The sequence below is a fragment of the Microcaecilia unicolor genome, chromosome 4 (genome assembly GCF_901765095.1).
Source record: "Microcaecilia unicolor chromosome 4, aMicUni1.1, whole genome shotgun sequence".
NCBI classification, from domain to species: Eukaryota; Metazoa; Chordata; class Amphibia; order Gymnophiona; family Siphonopidae; genus Microcaecilia; species Microcaecilia unicolor.
The window spans coordinates 321,653,454-321,674,409 of NC_044034.1; the positions used below are offsets into that span (position 1 = coordinate 321,653,454).

Sequence of the window (20,956 nt, forward strand, 5' to 3'; positions counted from 1 at the left end):
AAGGTGAATTCAGACCATTTCTATGAGGGTTCTTATCACTCACTCTAGGGGTTTATGCATCATAAAAAGCCACAATGGCAGATCCGGTGTTGAAACACTTTGATCTCCCCAAGCATGTGGTTCCTTTGTGAGGCTGGCTTGCACTCATGGTGCTGACGTTCAGAACTCCCATGGAAAAGCCAACAGCGCAGAACTCATACCACCAGAACAGCTCAGAGAACTAGCTCGCCAATGCTCAAAGGCAATTGTATTCAAATTAAATGCGTACTATAAAAGCAAAAGCAAGGGAGGAACGTTCTTGGAACATGTGAAAAAAAGTTTTGCAGTAATCTCAGTTGTTGTGCATATGCGCCAGGAAAACCTGGAAGTGAAGCACACATTACCACCTGTTTTCTGCGCCTTTAAGCATTTCAAAAAATTTTATTTACTTGGAAGGCTTATACTTAAGCACAGGAAACAGGCGCCAATGTGTTCTTCACTTTTGGGTTTCGTCTGACTCGCACACATTCATCTCTCACTACCAGCGCTTAGTGGCCGGCACAGGCTTCCTTCTGCTTCCAAATTAAATTTAAAAACCAGCAGCTTTTAAAAGAAAGAATCCTGAGAAATCCTTTCTTCAATCTAATGCCCGCTCCATGCTGGCGTTATTTTTTCAGCAGTAAGAGTGGCTTTGTTTGGTGCACTGTTCTCTGAGCATTGGGAGGGAATAGGAAATGACCTCATTAACATCCATTTGAATACATTTATTAGCTTGCTATTTGTACTAATTTTCAGTGCACACATTGTCTAGAGCCCTCTGAGCATTCTGTGCTCACTAACACCAGAGATAGTCGGACACTAATCGCCTCTAGCGCCGGCAGTATGTTTTGAGGATCAGCCCATCAGTGAAGTGGCCTAGTGGTTTGGGTCTGGTCCTAGGGAACTGAGGAACTGAGTTTGATTCCCACTTCAGGCACAGGCAGCTCCTTGTGACTCTGGGCAAGTCACTTAACCCTCCATTGCCCCATGTAAGCCACATTGAGCCTGCCATGAGTGGGAAAGCACGGGGTACAAATGTAACAAAAAAAAATTTGGCCCTTACTGCATATAAAACTACTATTTCAGTTGTGCTGTTAAGTTATTTTTTTTGTTTTGTGAAGCATTTATTTTTATTTTGCATTTGTTAATCTGATGGGATGAATGATCAACTTCACTTAAGCATGGGGTCACTATAGATCAGAGCTTCTCTGCCCAGTCTTCAGGACACACCCAGCTAGTCAGGTTCTCAGAATATTTACAATGAATATGCATGAGATAAATTTGCATTCACCTCCTCCATTGTATGCAGATCTCTCTCATGCATATTCATTGTGGGTATCCTGAAAATTTGGCTAGCTAGGTGTATCCCAAGGACTAGGTTCAGAACCCTTGCTGTAGATAATTGTCACAAGCCATTGGTCAAAGAGAAGCACCTTTTAATAACAAGTGAAACCTTTTCACAGCCTATGAATACCCTGCCAAATCTCACCAGAAAATTAATGAAGGCACATGGGGGACAATTGTGTAACGTGATGCCTCAAGTTGGGCAACACTAATCCTAAGTGCCATTTCTATAATGCTACCTGTGCACCAGATGGTAGATATTCAAAGTAATTTAAACAGCTGGAAGAGGCTAAGCCGGGATATTCAGCAACAGTAACCAGACAGTGCCACTGAATATTCCCACTAACTGGTCATCCCCTAGTGAGGTTAGGGGGAAGCAGTGATTATAGCAAGTTAGCACCGATATTCAGTCTTGCTATCTGACTAGGGAACTGCATAAAGTTAGGTCATAAGAAAGAGGCTGTCCTGAGGTTAACCAAGCACCAGTCTGAATATTGGCTGGTGGCCGATTAACCTCCTGGTGACAACTGATAAGGTCCAGTAGCCACCCTCCAATCCCACCGGCCCTCAGAACTTGAGATATCACCCCCTTGAGATTCACCCACCCCTGAAAACAATCTAAGGCAAGCTCCATCCCCGGGCTTATCTTTATGGATCTCTGGTGGTCTAGGGGGAAATGGGCAGGAACAATGCTCCTCTCTAGTACAGTCTGCTCATCAGAATGGCTGCCATGACTTCTAGCGACAACCTCACGGTGCGTCTGGAATAGTGGATTTGGTAAATGGCCCAAAACCAACCTCCTTCATTCCCTCTACTTTCCTTACTTCTCTGTGCAAAGGCTTCTGGAGGTGATAAGTGACTCACAAGGTCTTGTTTGGCCTCCAAACTGCAGCTGCAATGTCGCGAGGCTCTCTGAGGAAGAACTAGCTCATTCAGACCTGCCAAAGTCACTCTAGATAGGCAAAAAAAAAAAGGGTGGTGGTTTTCAGAGAGCACCTTTACATAAGATCAAGGCTTCCTAGTGAGAATCAGTACTAAGAAAGGTGACTACTTGATTAAAAAGCCCTAATATGTTCAGTTATTCACTTATAAAATGATTAGGCCCATGCATGCCCCTTTGGAAAGGGCTCCTCAGTGCCTCTTCATTCTGTAATAGTTGGAAAAGCAAATTTACTGTAGTGTCTGTGCTTGACATAACCGGTTTTCAGTGCTACCGGCATGTTATGTGCATTACATTTTTCTACTAGTAACATTAAATAGCGCCATATGTTATATTTAAGCATGGTCCCACTTATGTTTCCCAGCGCACTGCTTTCTTTATATCTATTTTAAGGCCTGGGTCAAAAATCTTTGCAAATAGAGCCTTTTCTGTTTGGCTATGTATAACTTTACATTACCCAGTTATTGTTAGATTCTTGAAATGGTAATGTGCTTGAATGATGTAATGCAGTTATTTTTATCCCAATGAGGATTTTATTACAATGAGGATTGTGTTGTATCAGTCTCAGAAAGAAGAGGCTGGTTGGGGATGTATGCTCCATTCACCGAAAGGCAGTAGATGGTTGGAGTGGTCTCCCTGGGGAGATAGCGGGGAGAAAAAAGGAACAGAATTGAAGAGAGTCTAGGCGCAGTAGTAGGGATGTGAGGGTAAAGCCACAGGCCAGCAGGGTCTGTGGTATTGTGGGGACGGGGGAATAAATGGAATATGATTCTCATGAGCATTAAGTGCCATCATGTTACTGTGTGCAGGTGTGATAAAGCCGTGCTGTGTACAGTACAGGAGGCGAATGCTCAGCTTCATAGTAGCATAGTAAATGGCCAGCATGGACCATCCTGGTCAGGGTTGTGACTGCCACTTTATGTACCCCCCCCCCCCCCCCCCAACCTCATCTTTGTTTAGTGTTGTAACTGCCACTTTTTGTGAAGTGCGAAATCAAAGCAGATGGAATGAATTACCTGAAAGAATAACCACGTGCTGTTTACTTGCCCCAGCGGGACTGTTATGAGCATTTTTGTAACTAAATCATGTGATGCTGGGGTGTTTGAAGGTGATGGATCAGTGATCATGATACCCTGGTGGTGAGTGTGAGGAGAGGCTTGAGAGGTTCACGGATTGCACCCAGATGACTATACAGAGAACCTCCATGTTTCCCTGTGCAGCCTCTCTCAACTCTTGTGCCGAGTATGATCTTGCTGGGCCTATGGCTAGAAGAGCACATCACACTAACTGGCTGCTGCTGTATATCGGCCTATGAGTCACCCGATTTATTGAACTGATAGAATAACGCATTTATTCTAAATTTATTTGAAGATCCACTGATGTGTCCAACACGAATGAGATGATTCAGTTTCTCCTTCATCTTCTCAGGTTATTTTTGACTCGGGGTGGAGAGAAGGGGTGTATACCTTGTACAAGAAACAATACACACACATATACAAATTTCAGGACCCTGGACTAAAAGTTTGTAAAAGAGCACTCCCCCATTCAGCTCTCCAGAGTCGATCCAAGCAGGGGAAACTGATGCTTTGCCATCCCTGTGGCCTTTCTAGAATCTCTTTCCCCATCCCTGAGTACTTGCCTTTCCTGATTTGTCTCCTCCATCCCATGCCCCTTCTTGGGTCATCACCCATCACCTAGTGCTACCCTCCTTTCATACTTCATTTCCCATTGCCCTTTCCTGTGTCACCTTCTTCCATGTACCCTCTTCAGTACCCCTACCTGGCTTCACCTCCTCCCACCCCACCTTTCTTTAACCCTCTTCTTACCTGGCTGATCCTGGAATAAACCAGGGAATGGTACATCATAGCAATCTTTTAGCAACGATGATAATGAGCAAAAGAGTGTACTCTTTCATTGGCCCCAGTCCTGGTGTTCTGTATTATCACTATGGCTGAAGGTAGAGAATGACACAGGGACAAAATTTGTCACCACCCACACCCCCTTGAGCTCTGTCCATCCCCTCAAGCTCTGACTCCATCTGCACAAGCCTCAAACAGTTATGTAGTACAACACCAGAGATATAGATAGAAATGCATTTACTCCTGTAGTGTGCAGAATATAAAGATGGCACATGCCAGGGATAGTGTTAGGGTGACCTCTGACCAGGAAGAACCCCATGCTTGCTGGAAGCTGAAGAAAGTGCAGCCCGGTAGTGGGCTTTGGGTTCCCCTCCTAGATTTCTGCTCTGGGTCCCAGCCATGTCTAACACTAGCGCTGGCAAGGTGTATATTTCAAATTTGACATACTGTAATCTCAAAATAGAAAATAAAATTATTTTTTCTACCTTTTGTCATCTGATCATTTTATTTTAAAAATCATGCTGGTCTCCGGCTCTAGTTTCTGCTTCCCTTTGTCTTCTCTTAACTCACTCACCAGGTTCTCCTTTTCATTTGAAATCTCTTCTCCCTCCATGTCAACCATCCATCTTCCATTTCTGTGTCCCTATCGCCTCCCATGTTCAGCATCTCCCTTCTGTGTCCCTATACTTCCCTGTTCACTCTCTCCTGTGTTCATAGCCCTGCATCCATCATCACCTCCAGCACACATCCTCATATCTCTCTCGCTCTGACAACCACTCCACGCTTCCTCCTATGGTATACACCCCCCCCCCCCCCCACTCCCCTCAACCATAGCTATCTCCCAATGACCTCACAAATAACCTAATCCTTCCATAATCGCTCCTTCACCTACACATACTCCCCAGCTCTTGCACCCAAGCACACAGACACTCAGCTCTCTCCTCTCTGGCACACAGATACCTATATCTAGCTCTTGTACCCAGCTTAAAGACTCTAGATTCACTTTGATTTGAACTCATAAGTTGTTAAGTATGAAATGCTTTCAAAATCTTATTGAAGAAAGAGAAAAAAAATGTATTTTTTTTTCAAGGATCTTTAAGAGTTAATCCTGATGCTTTAGTTGATGTGGTCCTTGTAACTTGGTTCTTATTAAGATGCAGTTTTCTTAAACTATATTCTTATTGTGGTGACCTCATCAACCATTCTCTAAAATGTAGTAGCTGAGCTAATGGATTTCACCAAGACCCCTGACTAAAACTTAGCTAACATAAGAGAATCTCTGTTCCTGCTAGTGCTGCTATATATAAAACATAATAATCAAACATATGATCTGAAACCTGTTGGAAATATTTCAAAAATGTTATGCTCCAGTATAACTAACTATATAGTGCATGATCTCAATGTACTACTACTACTACTACTTGACATTTCTATAGCGCTACTAGGGTTACGCAGCGCTGTACAATTTAACAAAAAAGGGGGGGCAGTCCCTGCTCAAAGGAGCTTACAATCTAAAGGACGAAATGACAAGTTGGGGTAGTCTGGATTTCTTGAATAGTGGTTAGGTGCCGAAGGCGACATTGAAGAGATGGGCTTTTAGCAGGGATTTGAAGATGGGCAGGGAAGGGGCCTGGCGTATGGGCTCAGGGAGATTATTCCAAGCATGGGGTGAGGCGAGGCAGAAAGGGCGGAGCCTGGAGTTGGCGGTGGTGGAGAAGGGTACTGAAAGGAGGGATTTGCCTTGAGAGCGGAGGTTACGGGTAGGAACTTAAGGGGAGATGAGGGTAGAGAGGTAGGGAGGGGCTGCAGATCGAGTGCATTTGTAGGTTAGGAGGAGAAGCTTGAACTGTATGCGGTACCTGATCGGAAGCCAGTGAAGTGATTTGAGGAGAGGGGAGATGTGAGTATATCGGTCCAGGCGGAAGATAAGACGTGCAGCAGAGTTCTGAACGGACTGAAGGGGGGGATAAGTGGCAAAGTGGGAGGCCAGTGAGGAGTAGGTTGCAGTAGTCAAGGCGAGAGGTAATGAGAGAGTGGATAAGAGTTCGGGTGGTGTGCTCAGAGAGGAAAGGGCGAATTTTGCTAATGTTGTAAAGGAAGAAGCGACAGGTCTTGGCTATCTGCTGGATATGCGCAGAGAAGGAGAGGGAGGAGTCGAAGATGACACCAAGGTTGCGGGCAGATGAGACGGGGACGATGAGGGTGTTGTCAACTGAGATAGAGAGTGGAGAGAGAGGAGAAGAGGGTTTGGGTGGGAAGACAATAAGTTCGGTCTTGGCCATGTTCAGCTTCAGGGACACATGATCACAGGGATCAAGTGCTCAACTTTCTATTCCCCCTCACCCCCAGCAGTGGCACAAAGTGATCACAAGAGGGAGGGGGGGGGGAGAAAACAGCTGTGCATTGGACCGCATCCTCCCCTTCTGCCACTTTAGCGCTAAATTAAAAATTCAAACCACATGGTTCAAATTTTCATCCAGTATTACTGAGCAGCAGATGAGGAGTGCATGGCTTGATATGTAGCTGCTCTCCTTTCTTCCACTTGTGATCAGCACTGAGCCATGGCTGCAGCTGTGGGGCAGGGGAAAGGAAGATGTGCGTGCATGGAGCAGCCAATACTTTTCTCCCTTCCCATTCTCCTCACCATGGGTGTCACTTAAATTTTCCTTCAATGATTCACAGTCACATGCTGACTCCATGGCCTTCCTTCTGCTGTATCCTGCTGTGTCTACTGCAACTTCCTGTTTTGACGCTAAGCAGGAAGTTGCAGTAGAGAGGACGGGACGCAGCAGGAAGAAGAATACGGAGCCAGCCTATGACTGAATCGTTGCCGGCTGCAGAAAAATGTAAGTGATGCCCATGGGGAGGAAGACGGGAATGAAGGAAAGGATGTTTTACCACAGGAACAAGGTTTTTTATTGTTTCCACAGGGTGGTAAAAAGTTTTGTTCCTGCATCTGTGATGATTCTAGTTAGGGTGTGGCCCTTACCATGTATTTACCGCAGTATATACATAGTAATGGTAACCGTGTCATTCTCTAGCTGAAGGATCACTTTGAAGCACCAGCTGTCCTGTGGTGGTTGTTGGTGAGCCCTTAGGTTCCCGGAGGCCTGGTAAGACCTCCGAGGACCGCCGCGCACCCCGAATCTTCACCCGCGGCGACCGCCGTTCACTGAGGGTTGAGCCCTCAGCTGCAGGCGGTCAGCAGGACTGCTGGAACCGCGGGGTGACGGTCAGCTTGGCTGGTAGTCAGCAACTCAGTCTCTAGAGGGCAGCTAGCAAGGACGGCTAGCGCAGGAAAGGACACAGTCTCTGCAAGGGGCTAGCAGGAAGGGCTAGCTGGAAGAGGACCGCAGTCTCTGGAGGTGGCTAGCAAGGGCGGCTAGCTTGAAGAGGACGCGGACTCCGAAGGTGGCTAGCAAGGGCGGCTAGCTTGAAGAGGACGCGGACTCCGAAGGTGGCTAGCAAGGGCGGCTAGCTTGAAGAGGACACAGACTTCGAAGGTGGCTGGCAAGGACGGCTAGCTGAAGAAGACACAGTCTCTGAAGGTGGCCAGCAAGGATGGCTAGCTGAAGAAGACACAGTCTCTGAAGGTGGCTAGCAAGGACGGCTAGCTGAAGAAGACACAGTCTCTGAAGGTGGCTAGCAAGGACGGCTAGCTGAAGAAGACACAGTCTCTGAAGGTGGCTAGCAAGGACGGCTAGCTGAAGAAGACACAGTCTCCGATCCACTGTGTGGGCTTCTGACGAACGAAACGGAAGCACTGGACTCCTTCCGTTTCGTGGTTTAAATCCCCCGCCCGTCCTTCCCCTTCCAGCAGCTGGAGCCAATCCCCCTGGCCCAGGCAGGCAAAGGAGGCCTGGATTGGCCAGCCTGCCCAGCGGGCGGGGTCTCCTGGTCGATGCGCCAATCCGGCGCGAGTAGGCGGGGCTGGCTCGCTGGTCCGCTCCAGCGAGGAGGACGCCGGCGCCGCCATCTTGGCCGGCGTATCTCCTTCTCCGAGGCCGGCGCTTGCTCCAGTGGATCGCCGGCCTCGGAGCGGCCCGCGGCAGCGCCGGCCCCGTCGGCAGCTCGTCCTCGCCGCCCCGGATCCCGCGGCCTCCGTTGGTCCTCGCCCCCTACTGCGTGCCGCCAGGTAAGAGCCCGGAACGGGACAGTATCCTCCCCGGATGCCCCCTTTTCCCTGGGCCCGGGTTTGGAAGGATACCGGGCGTGGAAGGCTTTGACCAATTCTGGAGCATGTACATTCGCAGCGGGTTCCCAGGAGTTGTCTTCGGGGCCAAAATTTTTCCAGGACAATAAGTAATATAGCTTTCCTCGCTGTCTTTTTGCATCCAGGACCTCATCCACTTCAAACTCTGGATCGGGATCTGCGTCTAGATCTTCGGTTTCCTGCCGTTGAGGATGCTATCGAGACCCTCGAAAACTCTTCAATAAGGAAATATGGAAAGCGTTATGCACCCGCAGAGTACTCGGTAGCCGCAATCGATATGTCACAGCTCCAATTCGGGATTGGATTGCAAAGGGTCCAATGTACCGAGGTCCCAATCTACGGGAGGGCACCCGAAGTCGGAGGTATTTCGTGCTTAACCATACCTTCTGCCCTGGTTGCAAGACGGGAGCGGTTTTCCGATGCCGATCTGCAAAGGTCTTGCATTTGGTGGCTGCCTTCTGCAGTTGTTCTCGGGCCGTTTCCCAGACTCTTTGCAGATCTGCCAGAGTTTCATTAACCCTGGGGGTCGGAGATCCAGACGGGAAAGGTGCTGGAAGTCGAGGATGTCGTCCATACACCAAGAAGAATGGAGAGTCTCCCGAGGCCGAGTGGACACTGTGATTATATGCAAACTCGGCCCAAGGGAGTAGGGAGACCCAGTTATCTTGGCGTTTGTTGACGAATGCTCGTAGGAACCCTTTTAACGTTTGGTTCGTCCTCTCAACCATGCCATTGGTTTGGGGATGGTATGCTGATGAGAAATGGGTCTTCACCCCCAATGCCGTACACAAGGCCCTCCAGAAACGCGAGGTGAATTGGGGGCCTCGGTCACTAATAATCCGAAGAGGCAGCCCATGAAGTCGAAAAATGTGTTGAATGAAGAGTTGGGCTAATGCGACCGCCGAAGGAAGTCCTGGAAAGGGAACGAAATGGGCCATTCGGGAAAAACGGTCAATTACCACCCAAATCACCGTATGTCCCCGGGAACTGGGGAGGTCGGTGATAAAATCCATGGAAAGCTCCGTCCAGGGCCCCGTCGGTACGGGCATTGGTTGTAGCTTCCCCATGGGGGTCCCGATCACCGGTTTGGTCCGGGCGCACACAGGGCAGGTGGTGACAAATTGAAGAATGTCCCGCCTCATCTGAGGCCATTGATACTGCCTGGTAATGAGACGCAGAGTCTTCTGATACCCAAAATGTCCCGCCCATCTGGACGAATGCCCCCATTGCATTACCTTCGCTCGTTCAGCGGCCGGCACTAGTTCTCTAGTAGGAGCCACCTCCCCCACGGCCGCGCTGAGGCATGCCGGATCCAACATGGCATGGGTCTCCTTAGTCTCTGGAACCTCAAATGCTCTGGAGAGGGAATCCGCAGGGTTATTTTGAGCAGCCGCCCGAAAAACTAATTGAAAATGAAATCTGGCAAAAAACAATGACCACCGGGCTTGTCGTGGATTGAGCCGTTGAGCCTCTTGTAGATACAGTAGATTCTTGTGGTCAGTGATTACTGTGAATCGATGTTCCGCTCCCTCCAGCAGATGTCTCCATTCCTGCAGGGCTAATTTCAAAGCTAAGAGCTCTCTGTCCCCTACTGTGTAATTACATTCCGCCGGGGAGAATCTACGAGAGAAGAAAGAGCACGGCTGGCGCCGGCCCTTAGAATTCACCTGCGAGAGGACCGCCCCGGCTCCCAACGCAGACGCATCCACTTCCACTATAAAGGGTTTGTCTGGATCCGGGGCTAGTAAAATGGACGCTGAGTTGAATGCCTCCTTTACCTGGCGAAAAGCCACCTGCGCCTCGGGCGGCCAGTCCCGGACCTTCGCGTTCTTTCTAGTGAGCGCTGTCAACGGCGCCGTCAGTTGTGAATACTGGGGAATAAACTGACGATAGTAGTTCGCGAATCCTAAAAAAACATTGCAGTGCTTTCAATCCCAGCGGTTGTGGCCATTCTCGAATTGCCCGGAGTTTGTCCGGTTCCATCTGTAGCCCCCCGGGTAACAGAATGTGTCCCAAAAATGGTAACGACTTCTGATGAAAAGCGCACTTGCTGAGTTTAGCAAACAGGCGGTATTGTCGTAACCGCTGCAGCACTGCGCGAACATGACCCACATGTTCCGCGGGGTTTTGGGAAAACACCAAGATATCGTCCAGATACACAATTACCGTGGAGTTCAGCAAATCCTCGAGCACATAATTAATAAGTCGCTGAAACACCGCAGGGGCATTACATAGGCCAAATGGCATCACCCGATACTTGAAATGTCCCTCGTGGGTGTTAAAGGCCGTCTTCCATTCGTCCCCTCGCCGGATCTGCACCAAGTTGTAGGCCCCCCCGTAAGTCCAACTTGGTAAACATCTGGGCTCCTTGCAGCCTGTCAAAGAGTTCGGGAATGAGCGGTAGAGGAAAGCGATCCTTTATCGTGATGGCATTTAACCCCCGATAATCGATACAGGGCCTCAAGGAGCCATCCTTCTTAGTAACAAAAAAGAACCCGGCCCCGGCCGGGGACGTAGAGGGCCGGATGAAGCCTCTTCGCAGATTCTCCCGGATATACTCCTGCATAACCTTGGACTCCCCTCGGGACAGGGTATACAGTCGGCCCCGCGGTGGCATGGTATCTGCCATAAAGTTAATGGCGCAGTCAAACGACCGATGAGGCGGTAGAACTTCCGCCTCCACTGGACAAAACACATCTGCAAAGTCCCTATAGTCCATGGGCAGGGAGCCCAACTCCATCCGCGCCCCCCCGGGCATACTAGTAAATGCGGGGCAGCTGTCGGTCCAGCCCTTACAACAGTTCTCCCGACAGGAACTACCCCAAGCTTGGATACCTCCCTTGGTCCAGTCAATAACAGGGCTATGACTCCGTAGCCAGGGCAATCCCAGAACTACTGGATGAATGGTCCGGGATAGTACTAGGAATTGGATTTCCTCCCGGTGATCCTCCCCCACCTGCAAGGTCAAAAAGGAGGTGATCTCCGTGACCGGCTGCGGTAATGTAGTTCCCTGGATGGAGGTGATTTGCAGCGCCGGACGCCGCAGGAGCGTGGGCCAGCCCATCTGTTGTAGCAGTTCATACCCGATGAAGTTGCCCCCCGATCCAGAGTCCACCAGGGCCCGGGTCTGGATAGCGGTCTCGTGCCACCGTAGAATTACTGGCAGTGTGATCAAGGAATCTGGTAGGGGAGCGGCATGCCCCAAGACCCCTCCCCTCAAGGTGCCTTGGGGGAGACGTTTCCCGCCCGGGAGGGGCAGGCTCGAATAAAATGTCCGGCCTCACCACAATAGAGGCACAGTCCATCCCACAAGCGTTTTTTCCTGTCAGACGAGGCCAGTCGTTGACGGCCCATCACCATCGGCTCCTCCCCATTCTCCTTGGAGTCCCAGTTCCCACGGCGAGGAGACGGCCCCTTAGTAGTCCGAGACGTTCCCCGTGCCCACTTCTGCCGTTCCGCCCGGGCTCTTGCTCGCTCCTGGAACCGGGTATCTACGCGGATACAGAGCGAAATCAGAGCGTCCAGTTGGCCTGGGACCTCTCGCCCGGCCAACTCGTCCTTGATTCGTTCTTGTAAGCCTTCCGTAAAGATAGCCATTAAGGACTCCGGGTTCCAACGGAGCTCCGTGGCTAAAGTCCGGAAACGAATGGCATAATCGGCCACCGTTCCCTCACCCTGATGAATTCGCAGCAGTTCCGATGCCACGGAAGATGGTCTCCCAGGAAGGTTGAACACCATACGGAACCGGCGCTGAAATTCACTATAGTCATCCAAGATGGGGTCCTGTTGCTCGTTAAGTGGGGCCACCCAGGCCAGGGCCTTCTCTTCACAAAGGCCCATGATATATCCCACTTTGCTTTGATCCGAAGCAAAGGTCTCCGGTTGCATCCGGAAGGCCAAGTTGCACTGATTGAGGAACCCCCGGCAACCTCCGGGGGCCCCATTATATCGTGCCGGCTCAGGGAACCGAGGTCCCGTGCGGAACCCTCCCGAACGGGGAGCCGCTGCGGCCTGGTTCTGTACCTGAAGCATAGAAAGTTGAGAGCATACGTTTTGGAGCGCCCCCGACAGGGCGTTCAGCTGCTCCTGCTGCTGCTGAAGTACCTTAGCCAGGTCCCGTAGATCGGGCTGCGTAGGCGAGCTCATGGCTTCCGTTTCCTGTCCTGTGGTGGTTGTTGGTGAGCCCTTAGGTTCCCGGAGGCCTGGTAAGACCTCCGAGGACCGCCGCGCACCCCGAATCTTCACCCGTGGCGACCGCCGTTCACCGAGGGTTGAGCCCTCAGCTGCAGGCGGTCAGCAGGACTGCTGGAACCGCGGGGTGATGGTCGGCTTGGCTGGTAGTCAGCAACTCAGTCTCTAGAGGGCAGCTAGCAAGGACGGCTAGCGCAGGAAAGGACACAGTCTCTGCAAGGGGCTAGCAGGAAGGGCTAGCTGGAAGAGGACCGCAGTCTCTGGAGGTGGCTAGCAAGGGCGGCTAGCTTGAAGAGGACGCGGACTCCGAAGGTGGCTAGCAAGGGCGGCTAGCTTGAAGAGGACACAGACTTCGAAGGTGGCTGGCAAGGACGGCTAGCTGAAGAAGACACAGTCTCTGAAGGTGGCTAGCAAGGACGGCTAGCTGAAGAAGACACAGTCTCTGAAGGTGGCCAGCAAGGACGGCTAGCTGAAGAAGACACAGTTTCTGAAGGTGGCTAGCAAGGACGGCTAGCTGAAGAAGACACAGTCTCTGAAGGTGGCCAGCAAGGACGGCTAGCTGAAGAAGACACAGTTTCTGAAGGTGGCTAGCAAGGACGGCTAGCTGAAGAAGACACAGTCTCTGAAGGTGGCTAGCAAGGACGGCTAGCTGAAGAAGACACAGTCTCCGATCCACTGTGTGGGCTTCTGATGAACGAAACGGAAGCACTGGACTCCTTCCGTTTCGTGGTTTAAATCCCCCGCCCGTCCTTCCCCTTCCAGCAGCTGGAGCCAATCCCCCTGGCCCAGGCAGGCAAAGGAGGCCTGGATTGGCCAGCCTGCCCGGTGGGCGGGGTCTCCTGGTCGATGCGCCAATCCGGCGCGAGTAGGCGGGGCTGGCTCGCTGGTCCGCTCCAGCGAGGAGGACGCCAGCGCCGCCATCTTGGCCGGCGTATCTCCTTCTCCGAGGCCGGCGCTTGCTCCAGCGGATCGCCGGCCTCGGAGCGGCCCGCGGCAGCGCCGGCCCCGTCGGCGGCTCGTCCTTGCCGCCCCGGATCCCGCGGCCTCCGTTGGTCCTCGCCCCCTACTGCAGGCCGCCAGGTAAGAGCCCGGGACGGGACACCAGCTGTGGACAGCACCTACAAGAACTGTAGACTGTTGGTTCTCCCTTTTGTGTTTGGGGCTGGCCTTCTGCCCTAGGATGGAAAGGGGAGGAGAATGCTTGAGTGGAATTTACACCAGTGGGTTTTGTGGCAACTATTCATTTTTTAGATTCCTGTGATGCTACATGTTGTTCAGATGCACTGCTTGAGAGTTACCAATTAACAGTTGTCTCTGTTGTGATATTCTTTCTCTTGGCCTCTCCCAGGGACGGGAGGCAAAGAACTGAGCAGGTATCACGAGCAAACAAGTACTGAAGAATTTAATAAATGACTTTGCTTAGTTTCAGTCCACTGACCACTAACTTGTCTGATCAAGAAGTGCTGAGAGGATTCCCAGAGTTTCTCCTTTTTAAATTTTAACGTTTCACCATAAATCTTGCTTTTTACCCTCCCTGTTGCTTCTTCTTCCTTTGCTTAGTGAATTTGGATTACACAGAATTTAAATGTTTACTCTCCCTTTGATTACATGCATTAAGTTGCAGTGATAAGGTCCTCTGATTCTAGCTCTTTTCCCAATTACAGAAAAATGTGGTAAATCTACTTTAATAAGAGGGCATTTCCCTCTGTGTATGTGTATATCTGCCTGGCTCACTGGGAGACAATTTAATGAGGGTGGAAAGTTATCATGGTTAACCAAAAGCAGATTGCCTTCTGGGGGCCAGGAATGCAAGAGCCCCCTACATAGACAACAAAGAGTAGAAAACAGTTGTGCTTTTAAAGAGACATGCACGTCTGTGGGATGAGGCACTTGACTGGCAATAGGACCAGCTTCCCAGTGAAGGTGATAGGGGCAAACAGTGCCATACCAAGGGCTGTGCGAGTGGTAACGCCACACAGGGTGCAGTATTAAGGGTACAAAAACTACTTCCAGCCCACCCTCTCCTCTCATTGTTGGTAAGGGAGGCTCCAGTGGGCAAGTCACATAGGGTGCAACTGTAACTTGGTACAATCCTGGGGGCTAAACCAGGAAAGAAATTAAACTTGAGATGGGGCCAGCCTGGTCACTCCTTGGCAGTGCCTCACCCTGCCACATGGGAGACATGGATTTTGTTCTCTGGGCAAATGGGGGCTAGGGATAGGTTAATTCACTTGATATACCACCTTTTAGAATACACATTAGAGAATGACACAGGGATGAGGACAAAATCCTGCAGGGGTTTGTCCCCGTGTCATTCTCTACATTGAAGGTTGTTAATGAATTGGACAGTTATTTTTTTTCAATCATGTTTATTGAGATTCTAATCAACATAAACATAGCATAAACAAAAGCATTACTAAACACGATATGCTACAACCGTCCCCCCCTATCAACTTCCCAACATCAATGCCTCCTCTCCACTCACTAGTGCAAATCGCTCCTTACCCATTAAGAATACGACACTGGAGTTAAAGTATCCCAAAAGGGGGGGGGGGGGGGGTGACCAATCCCGCCGGAACCGGTCTCCCACAGGGGAAGCAAGATCTGAAATACTCTTACGTTCTACAGTGCTGAGCAAGATCATAGATGACTGCCAGTGAGATAGTGTGGGTGCCTCTGCCGATAGCCAGAGGCTCAAAATGTTCTTTTTTTTTTGCCATCAAAATGGATCACCGCAAAAAGGCATGATAGCCAACTGGGCAGGGCCTCTGGAACTTAAAAACATCAAACAGTTGAGAGGGTGATGTTTCCACTGAATCCGCCAGATCTGGGAGACATGTTGGGCCAATTGAGTCCAATAGGACTGAAGGGGAAGGGCATGACCAGAATATGTGTCCTAGATGTGCACCCCCTTTCCCACACTTAGGTCAATTGTCCTCTGATCTCAAAATCACTCGGAATGCTCTATGCGGAGAAACATAGAGTCTGTCTAGTGGCACATGCAACATGAGATAAAGAACAGTTTAATGTCGAGCAGACCCATACCTCTGATTTTCCAGGTCCTCCAGCTTCATCTGTTGGGCCTCCACTAAAGACTCCAAGCGAGAGAGGTCTGCCACATGTGCCTGCGTTTTATCCTCCACCTCTGAGATGCGACACTCCAGCTCCCCAGTGCGGCGCGTTAATTCCGAGGTCAGCTGTGTAATACTGGCGATCTGCTCTGAGTTGTGTAAATCTGGAGTCCAACACCGTGGCCGTGAGTTCTAGAATGAGAGCAGTCACAGGGCCAGCTTGTGCGGAGGAGGATAACACCGCCATTTTGTCCTCAGTGCCTCTGCCATGATTCTTCTCTGCACGCGGCAATTTAGAAGCCGAAGGCTGAGAAGAGCAGGTAATATAGCCGTCCGTAAGGTACCGGGGGAGTGGGTGTAAAACGGGGGTTTGAAAATCCAACTGTAGAGGCGATTTAAACCAAGTTGAGAGGGGGACCCCGAGCAGCTCACCAGCTACATGTCTTCTGCCACTCGCTGCATCACGTGACTGGGAGGACAGTTATTTATGTTTGACTGATGCAGACAATGTTTTGATAAAAAATGTTTATCCACTCCAACCCTAGCTGAGATAATGTATAACCATCTCTCTGACCTCATGTGAAACTTTCATTAAATTAGTCACCTTGCTTTTTTATTGGCATTGAAGGAAGTGAAACTAGGAAATCAAGTACGCTAGCGTTTAACTATAGAAAAGGTGATTACGACAAAATGAGAAAAATGGTGAAAAAAGACTGAAAGGAGCAGCTCGCAGAGTAAAAAACTTGCATCAGGCGTGGATGCTGTTTAAAAACACCATCCTGGAGGTTCAGGACAAATATATTCCACGTATTAGAAAAAAGGGAAAAAAGACTAAACGTCAGCCGGCGTGGCTAAACAGTAAGATAAAGGAAATCATTAGAGCCAAAAAACAATCCTTCAGAAAGTGGAGAAGAGAACCAACTGAAAGTAACAGGATAGATCATAAGGAATGCCAAGCCAAATGCAAAGCGGAGATAAGGAGGGCAAAAAAGGACTTTGAGAAGAAATTAGCGTTGGAAGCAAAAATACATAGTAAAAATTTTTTTAGATACATTAAAAGCAGGAAACCGGCCAAAGAGTCGGTTGGGCCGCTGGACGAAAATGGTGTTAAAGGGGCGATCAAGGAGGACAAAGCCGTAGCGGAGAAATTAAATGAATTCTTTGCTTCGGTCTTCACCGAGGAGGATTTGGGGGGGACAACGGTGCCGGAAAGAATATTTGAAGCGGGGGAGTCGGAGAAACTAAACAAATTCTCTGTAACCTTGGAGGATGTAATGGGTCAGTTCAGCAAGCTGAAGAGTAGTAAATCACCGGGACCTGATGGTATTCATCCCAGAGTATTAATAGAACTAAAAAATGAACTTGCGGAGCTACTGTTAGAAATATGCAATCTGTCCCTAAAATCGAGTGTAGTACCGGAAGACTGGAGGGTAGCCAATGTTACTCCGATTTTTAAGAAGGGTTCCAGAGGAGATCCGGGAAATTATAGACCGGTGAGTCTGACGTCGGTGCCGGGCAAGATGGTGGAGGCTATTATTAAGAATAAAATTGCAGAGCATATACAAAAACATGGACTGATGAGACAAAGTCAGCACGGATTTAGTGAAGGGAAGTCTTGCCTCACCAATCTAATGCATTTTTTTGAGGGGGTAAGCAAACATGTGGACAATGGGGAGCCGGTTGATATTGTATATCTGGATTTTCAGAAGGCGTTTGACAAAGTGCCGCACGAAAGACTCCTGAAGAAATTGCAGAGTCATGGAATCGGAGGTAGGGTATTATTATGGATTAAGAACTGGTTGAAAGATAGGAAGCAGAGAGTAGGATTGCGTGGCCAGTATTCTCAGTGGAGGAGGGTAGTTAGTGGGGTCCCGCAGGGGTCTGTGCTGGGTCCGTTGCTTTTTAATGTATTTATAAATGACCTAGAGATGGGAATAACTAGTGAGGTAATTAAATTCGCCGATGACACAAAATTATTCAGGGTCGTCAAGTCGCAGGAGGAATGTGAACGATTACAGGAGGACCTTGCGAGACTGGGAGAATGGGCGTGCAAGTGGCAGATGAAGTTCAATGTTGACAAGTGCAAAGTGATGCATGTGGGTAAGAGGAACCCGAATTATAGCTACGTCTTGCAAGGTTCCGCGTTAGGAGTTACGGATCAAGAAAGGGATCTGGGTGTCGTCGTCGATGATACGCTGAAACCTTCTGCTCAGTGTGCTGCTGCGGCTAGGAAAGCGAATAGAATGTTGGGTGTTATTAGGAAGGGTATGGAGTCCAGGTGTGCGGATGTTATAATGCCGTTGTATCGCTCCATGGTGCGACCGCACCTGGAGTATTGTGTTCAGTACTGGTCTCCGTATCTCAAAAAAGATATAGTAGAATTGGAAAAGGTACAGCGAAGGGCGACGAAAATGATAGTGGGGATGGGACGACTTTCCTATGAAGAGAGGCTGAGAAGGCTAGGGCTTTTCAGCTTGGAGAAGAGACGGCTGAGGGGAGATATGATAGAAGTGTATAAAATAATGAGTGGAATGGATCGGGTGGATGTGAAGCGACTGTTCACGCTATCCAAAAATACTAGGACTAGAGGGCATGAGTTGAAGCTACAGTGTGGTAAATTTAAAACGAATCGGAGAAAATGTTTCTTCACCCAACGTGTAATTAGACTCTGGAATTCGTTGCCGGAGAACGTGGTACGGGCGGTTAGCTTGACGGAGTTTAAAAAGGGGTTAGATAGATTCCTAAAGGACAAGTCCATAGACCGCTATTAAATGGACTTGGAAAAATTCCGCATTTTTAGGTATAACTTGTCTGGAATGTTTTTACATTTGGGGAGCGTGCCAGGTGCCCTTGACCTGGATTGGCCACTGTCGGTGACAGGATGCTGGGCTAGATGGACCTTTGGTCTTTCCCAGTATGGCACTACTTATGTACTTTTTAACTCTTCTTACTTTCTCACCTATCTATATGTTCCATCTTTGCTTTACCTTTCACTATCAATTAAAATGTTCTATTGCATATTGTGTGTAAGTAGCCAAACTTTATATTGTTATTTGAATACTTTTACTGCTGTAATTGCCTACTGCTCATGTTTGATCTATTCTTACTGTACACCGCCTTGAGTGAATTCCTTCAAAAAGGTGGCAAATAAATCCAAATAAACATATAAACTGGCAAAATTTGCATGGGGGATCCTGTGCATTCCTGTTACCAGCACATCTTCTGAGAAGACATTTTCTATTGCAGGAAGGATTGTGGAAGACAGGAGAGCAAGGCTGAATCCTTAGGTTGTTGATGAAGTCCTAGCTTCATCCACAGATTAAAAAATCATAACAGTGTTTCATAGGGCATATTTCTCCCCCTCTAGGGCATACAGAGAGGGTTGTATTTTAGGGTTCCTTGGGGTAGTAGAAGTCAGCTGTTGTTGGGGTTGAAATGGTAGAGAGTGGGGGGGGGGGATTATTATAGTTGCTCATTGTTATTGTTTTTGTGATTTATAAACAACAGTTGTACAGAATATTGTTCCATTTTATACTTTTAATAAAAACATTTAAATCTAAAATCATAAGTGTTCAAGGCTTCTGGAGATGAGGACAGAGCCTGCAGGGATGGGGCATGGACGGGGACAGAGTCTGCGGAGACAGGGTGAGGAAGGCCTACAGGGACAAACTTTGTCCCCATATCGTTCTCTAATATACATCAAAGTGGTTTGTTTATTCAGAGGAATTCACAGTTCCCATGTGTTCTCAAGTGCTGGGAGCCTCAACTGTCACACAAACTGGTCACAGACTGTCAGTGCAGAGACTGGGTTGAATTGGGTTGGTGCGGAGATTATATCTAAAGATCATGGTGCCAGAGCCTAATAAAGCGAGAAGCCAAAAAGTAGGATGGGCCATGTCTAAGCTCTCATGCCAAATCACAGCTTGGAAATTAACAGCAAAAGGAAAATAGCTGCTCTAGCAGCTCTAGGCAAAGGAACCTGAGACAACTGTGACAGCAGCAGTTAATGGTGTCCCACATGAAAGTGCAAAGGTCACCAGACAAAAGGTTGCTTGCACCACAAGATTGGGTGGGGGTGGTGAGTCAGACGTAGAATATGCCATTTTCTAGCTGCTCTGTTAACCTCAGAGTTAATAATATCTGCTGAAGATGAAAACAAATGGAAGAGAGAATTAAAAAACTAAAAACACTTTTCTTTTTTCTCCCCCCCCCCCCCCCTCTTCCCCTGAAGGTTAGAGATCAAACCTGGAGTATCATTATGGATTCGGTGGTGCCCTCAGACAAGGGCAACTATACCTGCCTTGTGGAGAACAAGTATGGAAGCATCAACCATACCTACCAGCTGGATGTCATTGGTAAGGACAGGAAGGGTAATCGGTAGCAGATTCTAGTCCTTGGTGTCTTCTGTTTGACACTCCTGATTAATTCCAAAACTCACAGCTCCTGTTTGATTCCTCACATGCAGACATCTTGAAGGTAGAGGAGGGGTGGGAGTTGGGTGGGTGAAGGAAGGTTCTCTGGTGTTCCTGTAGCCTGCTCTTCACTCCCTTCTCAGTGTCCCATCTTTGTTACTGCCTGTGTCCTCTAGATCTGATGGGCCTCTTCTTTCTACCACACTGTGTCTCAGTGCTTCGTTTCCCAACTCAGCCCAAGAGTTACCTTGTCTCTTGCTCTACTTTCTCCTATTCAGTGTAATCGAGGAGCACTAGCCCCCTCGCACTGTTACTTGTGACTTACTGGTCTGTCAGGTTGGTGATGGGGCCAAGGTGTATTATACCCTGCTTGTATCTTACAAGTGTAATTTAGGAATCTAGGGGTAATTCTAAACAGAGCCAACTAGTTTTAGGCAGCAGGAAAGCACGTAAATCACTTCTTACAGAATACAGACTAGCAGAAAACACCCCCATAACTTTGACAGCACGTACCTTTACAAATAGGTGTTTGTACGGGTGGAGTGCACGTGTGCGCATGTAAATTATACAGTTGCTAAAATTTACGCTCATGCAGGCATTTAAACCTGCTGTGGACGAACCTAGATGTACATGTATTTTCTGCCACTTGTGCTAATATTCTGCACAGAAAAGTAAGTGCCTAGTTCTATTTATAGAACAGGCCATAATGAGTCACTTTTTTTATAGAATTACCCTCCTAGCAGTCAATTTGAGTATGGGCAGGGGGTACAAAAATCCCCGGGCCTGCAGCGCTTTCACATGCAGGTGAGAGGCGCTGTGATTTCAATGCAGGGGGCTCCGCCCGGTGGCGAACGGAGGGGGGTGGGGGCAGCAGCGACTTCGGGAGAGGGGGTGGAGGGGGGAGCAGC

At 49.0% G+C, this 20,956-nt stretch overlaps 1 protein-coding gene across 8 annotated transcripts in view; it reads left to right on the forward strand.

Annotated features, from left to right (window-relative positions):
• Nucleotides 1-20,956, forward strand: part of FGFR1 (fibroblast growth factor receptor 1) — a 189,482-nt gene that overhangs the window by 110,893 nt on the left and 57,633 nt on the right. For all 8 annotated transcript variants that reach the window (XM_030201914.1, XM_030201918.1, XM_030201916.1 and 5 more), the window contains one exon: nucleotides 19,868-19,991. In XM_030201914.1, the coding sequence (XP_030057774.1) occupies nucleotides 19,868-19,991 (124 nt within the window). The remainder of the gene's footprint in view (nucleotides 1-19,867; nucleotides 19,992-20,956) is intronic.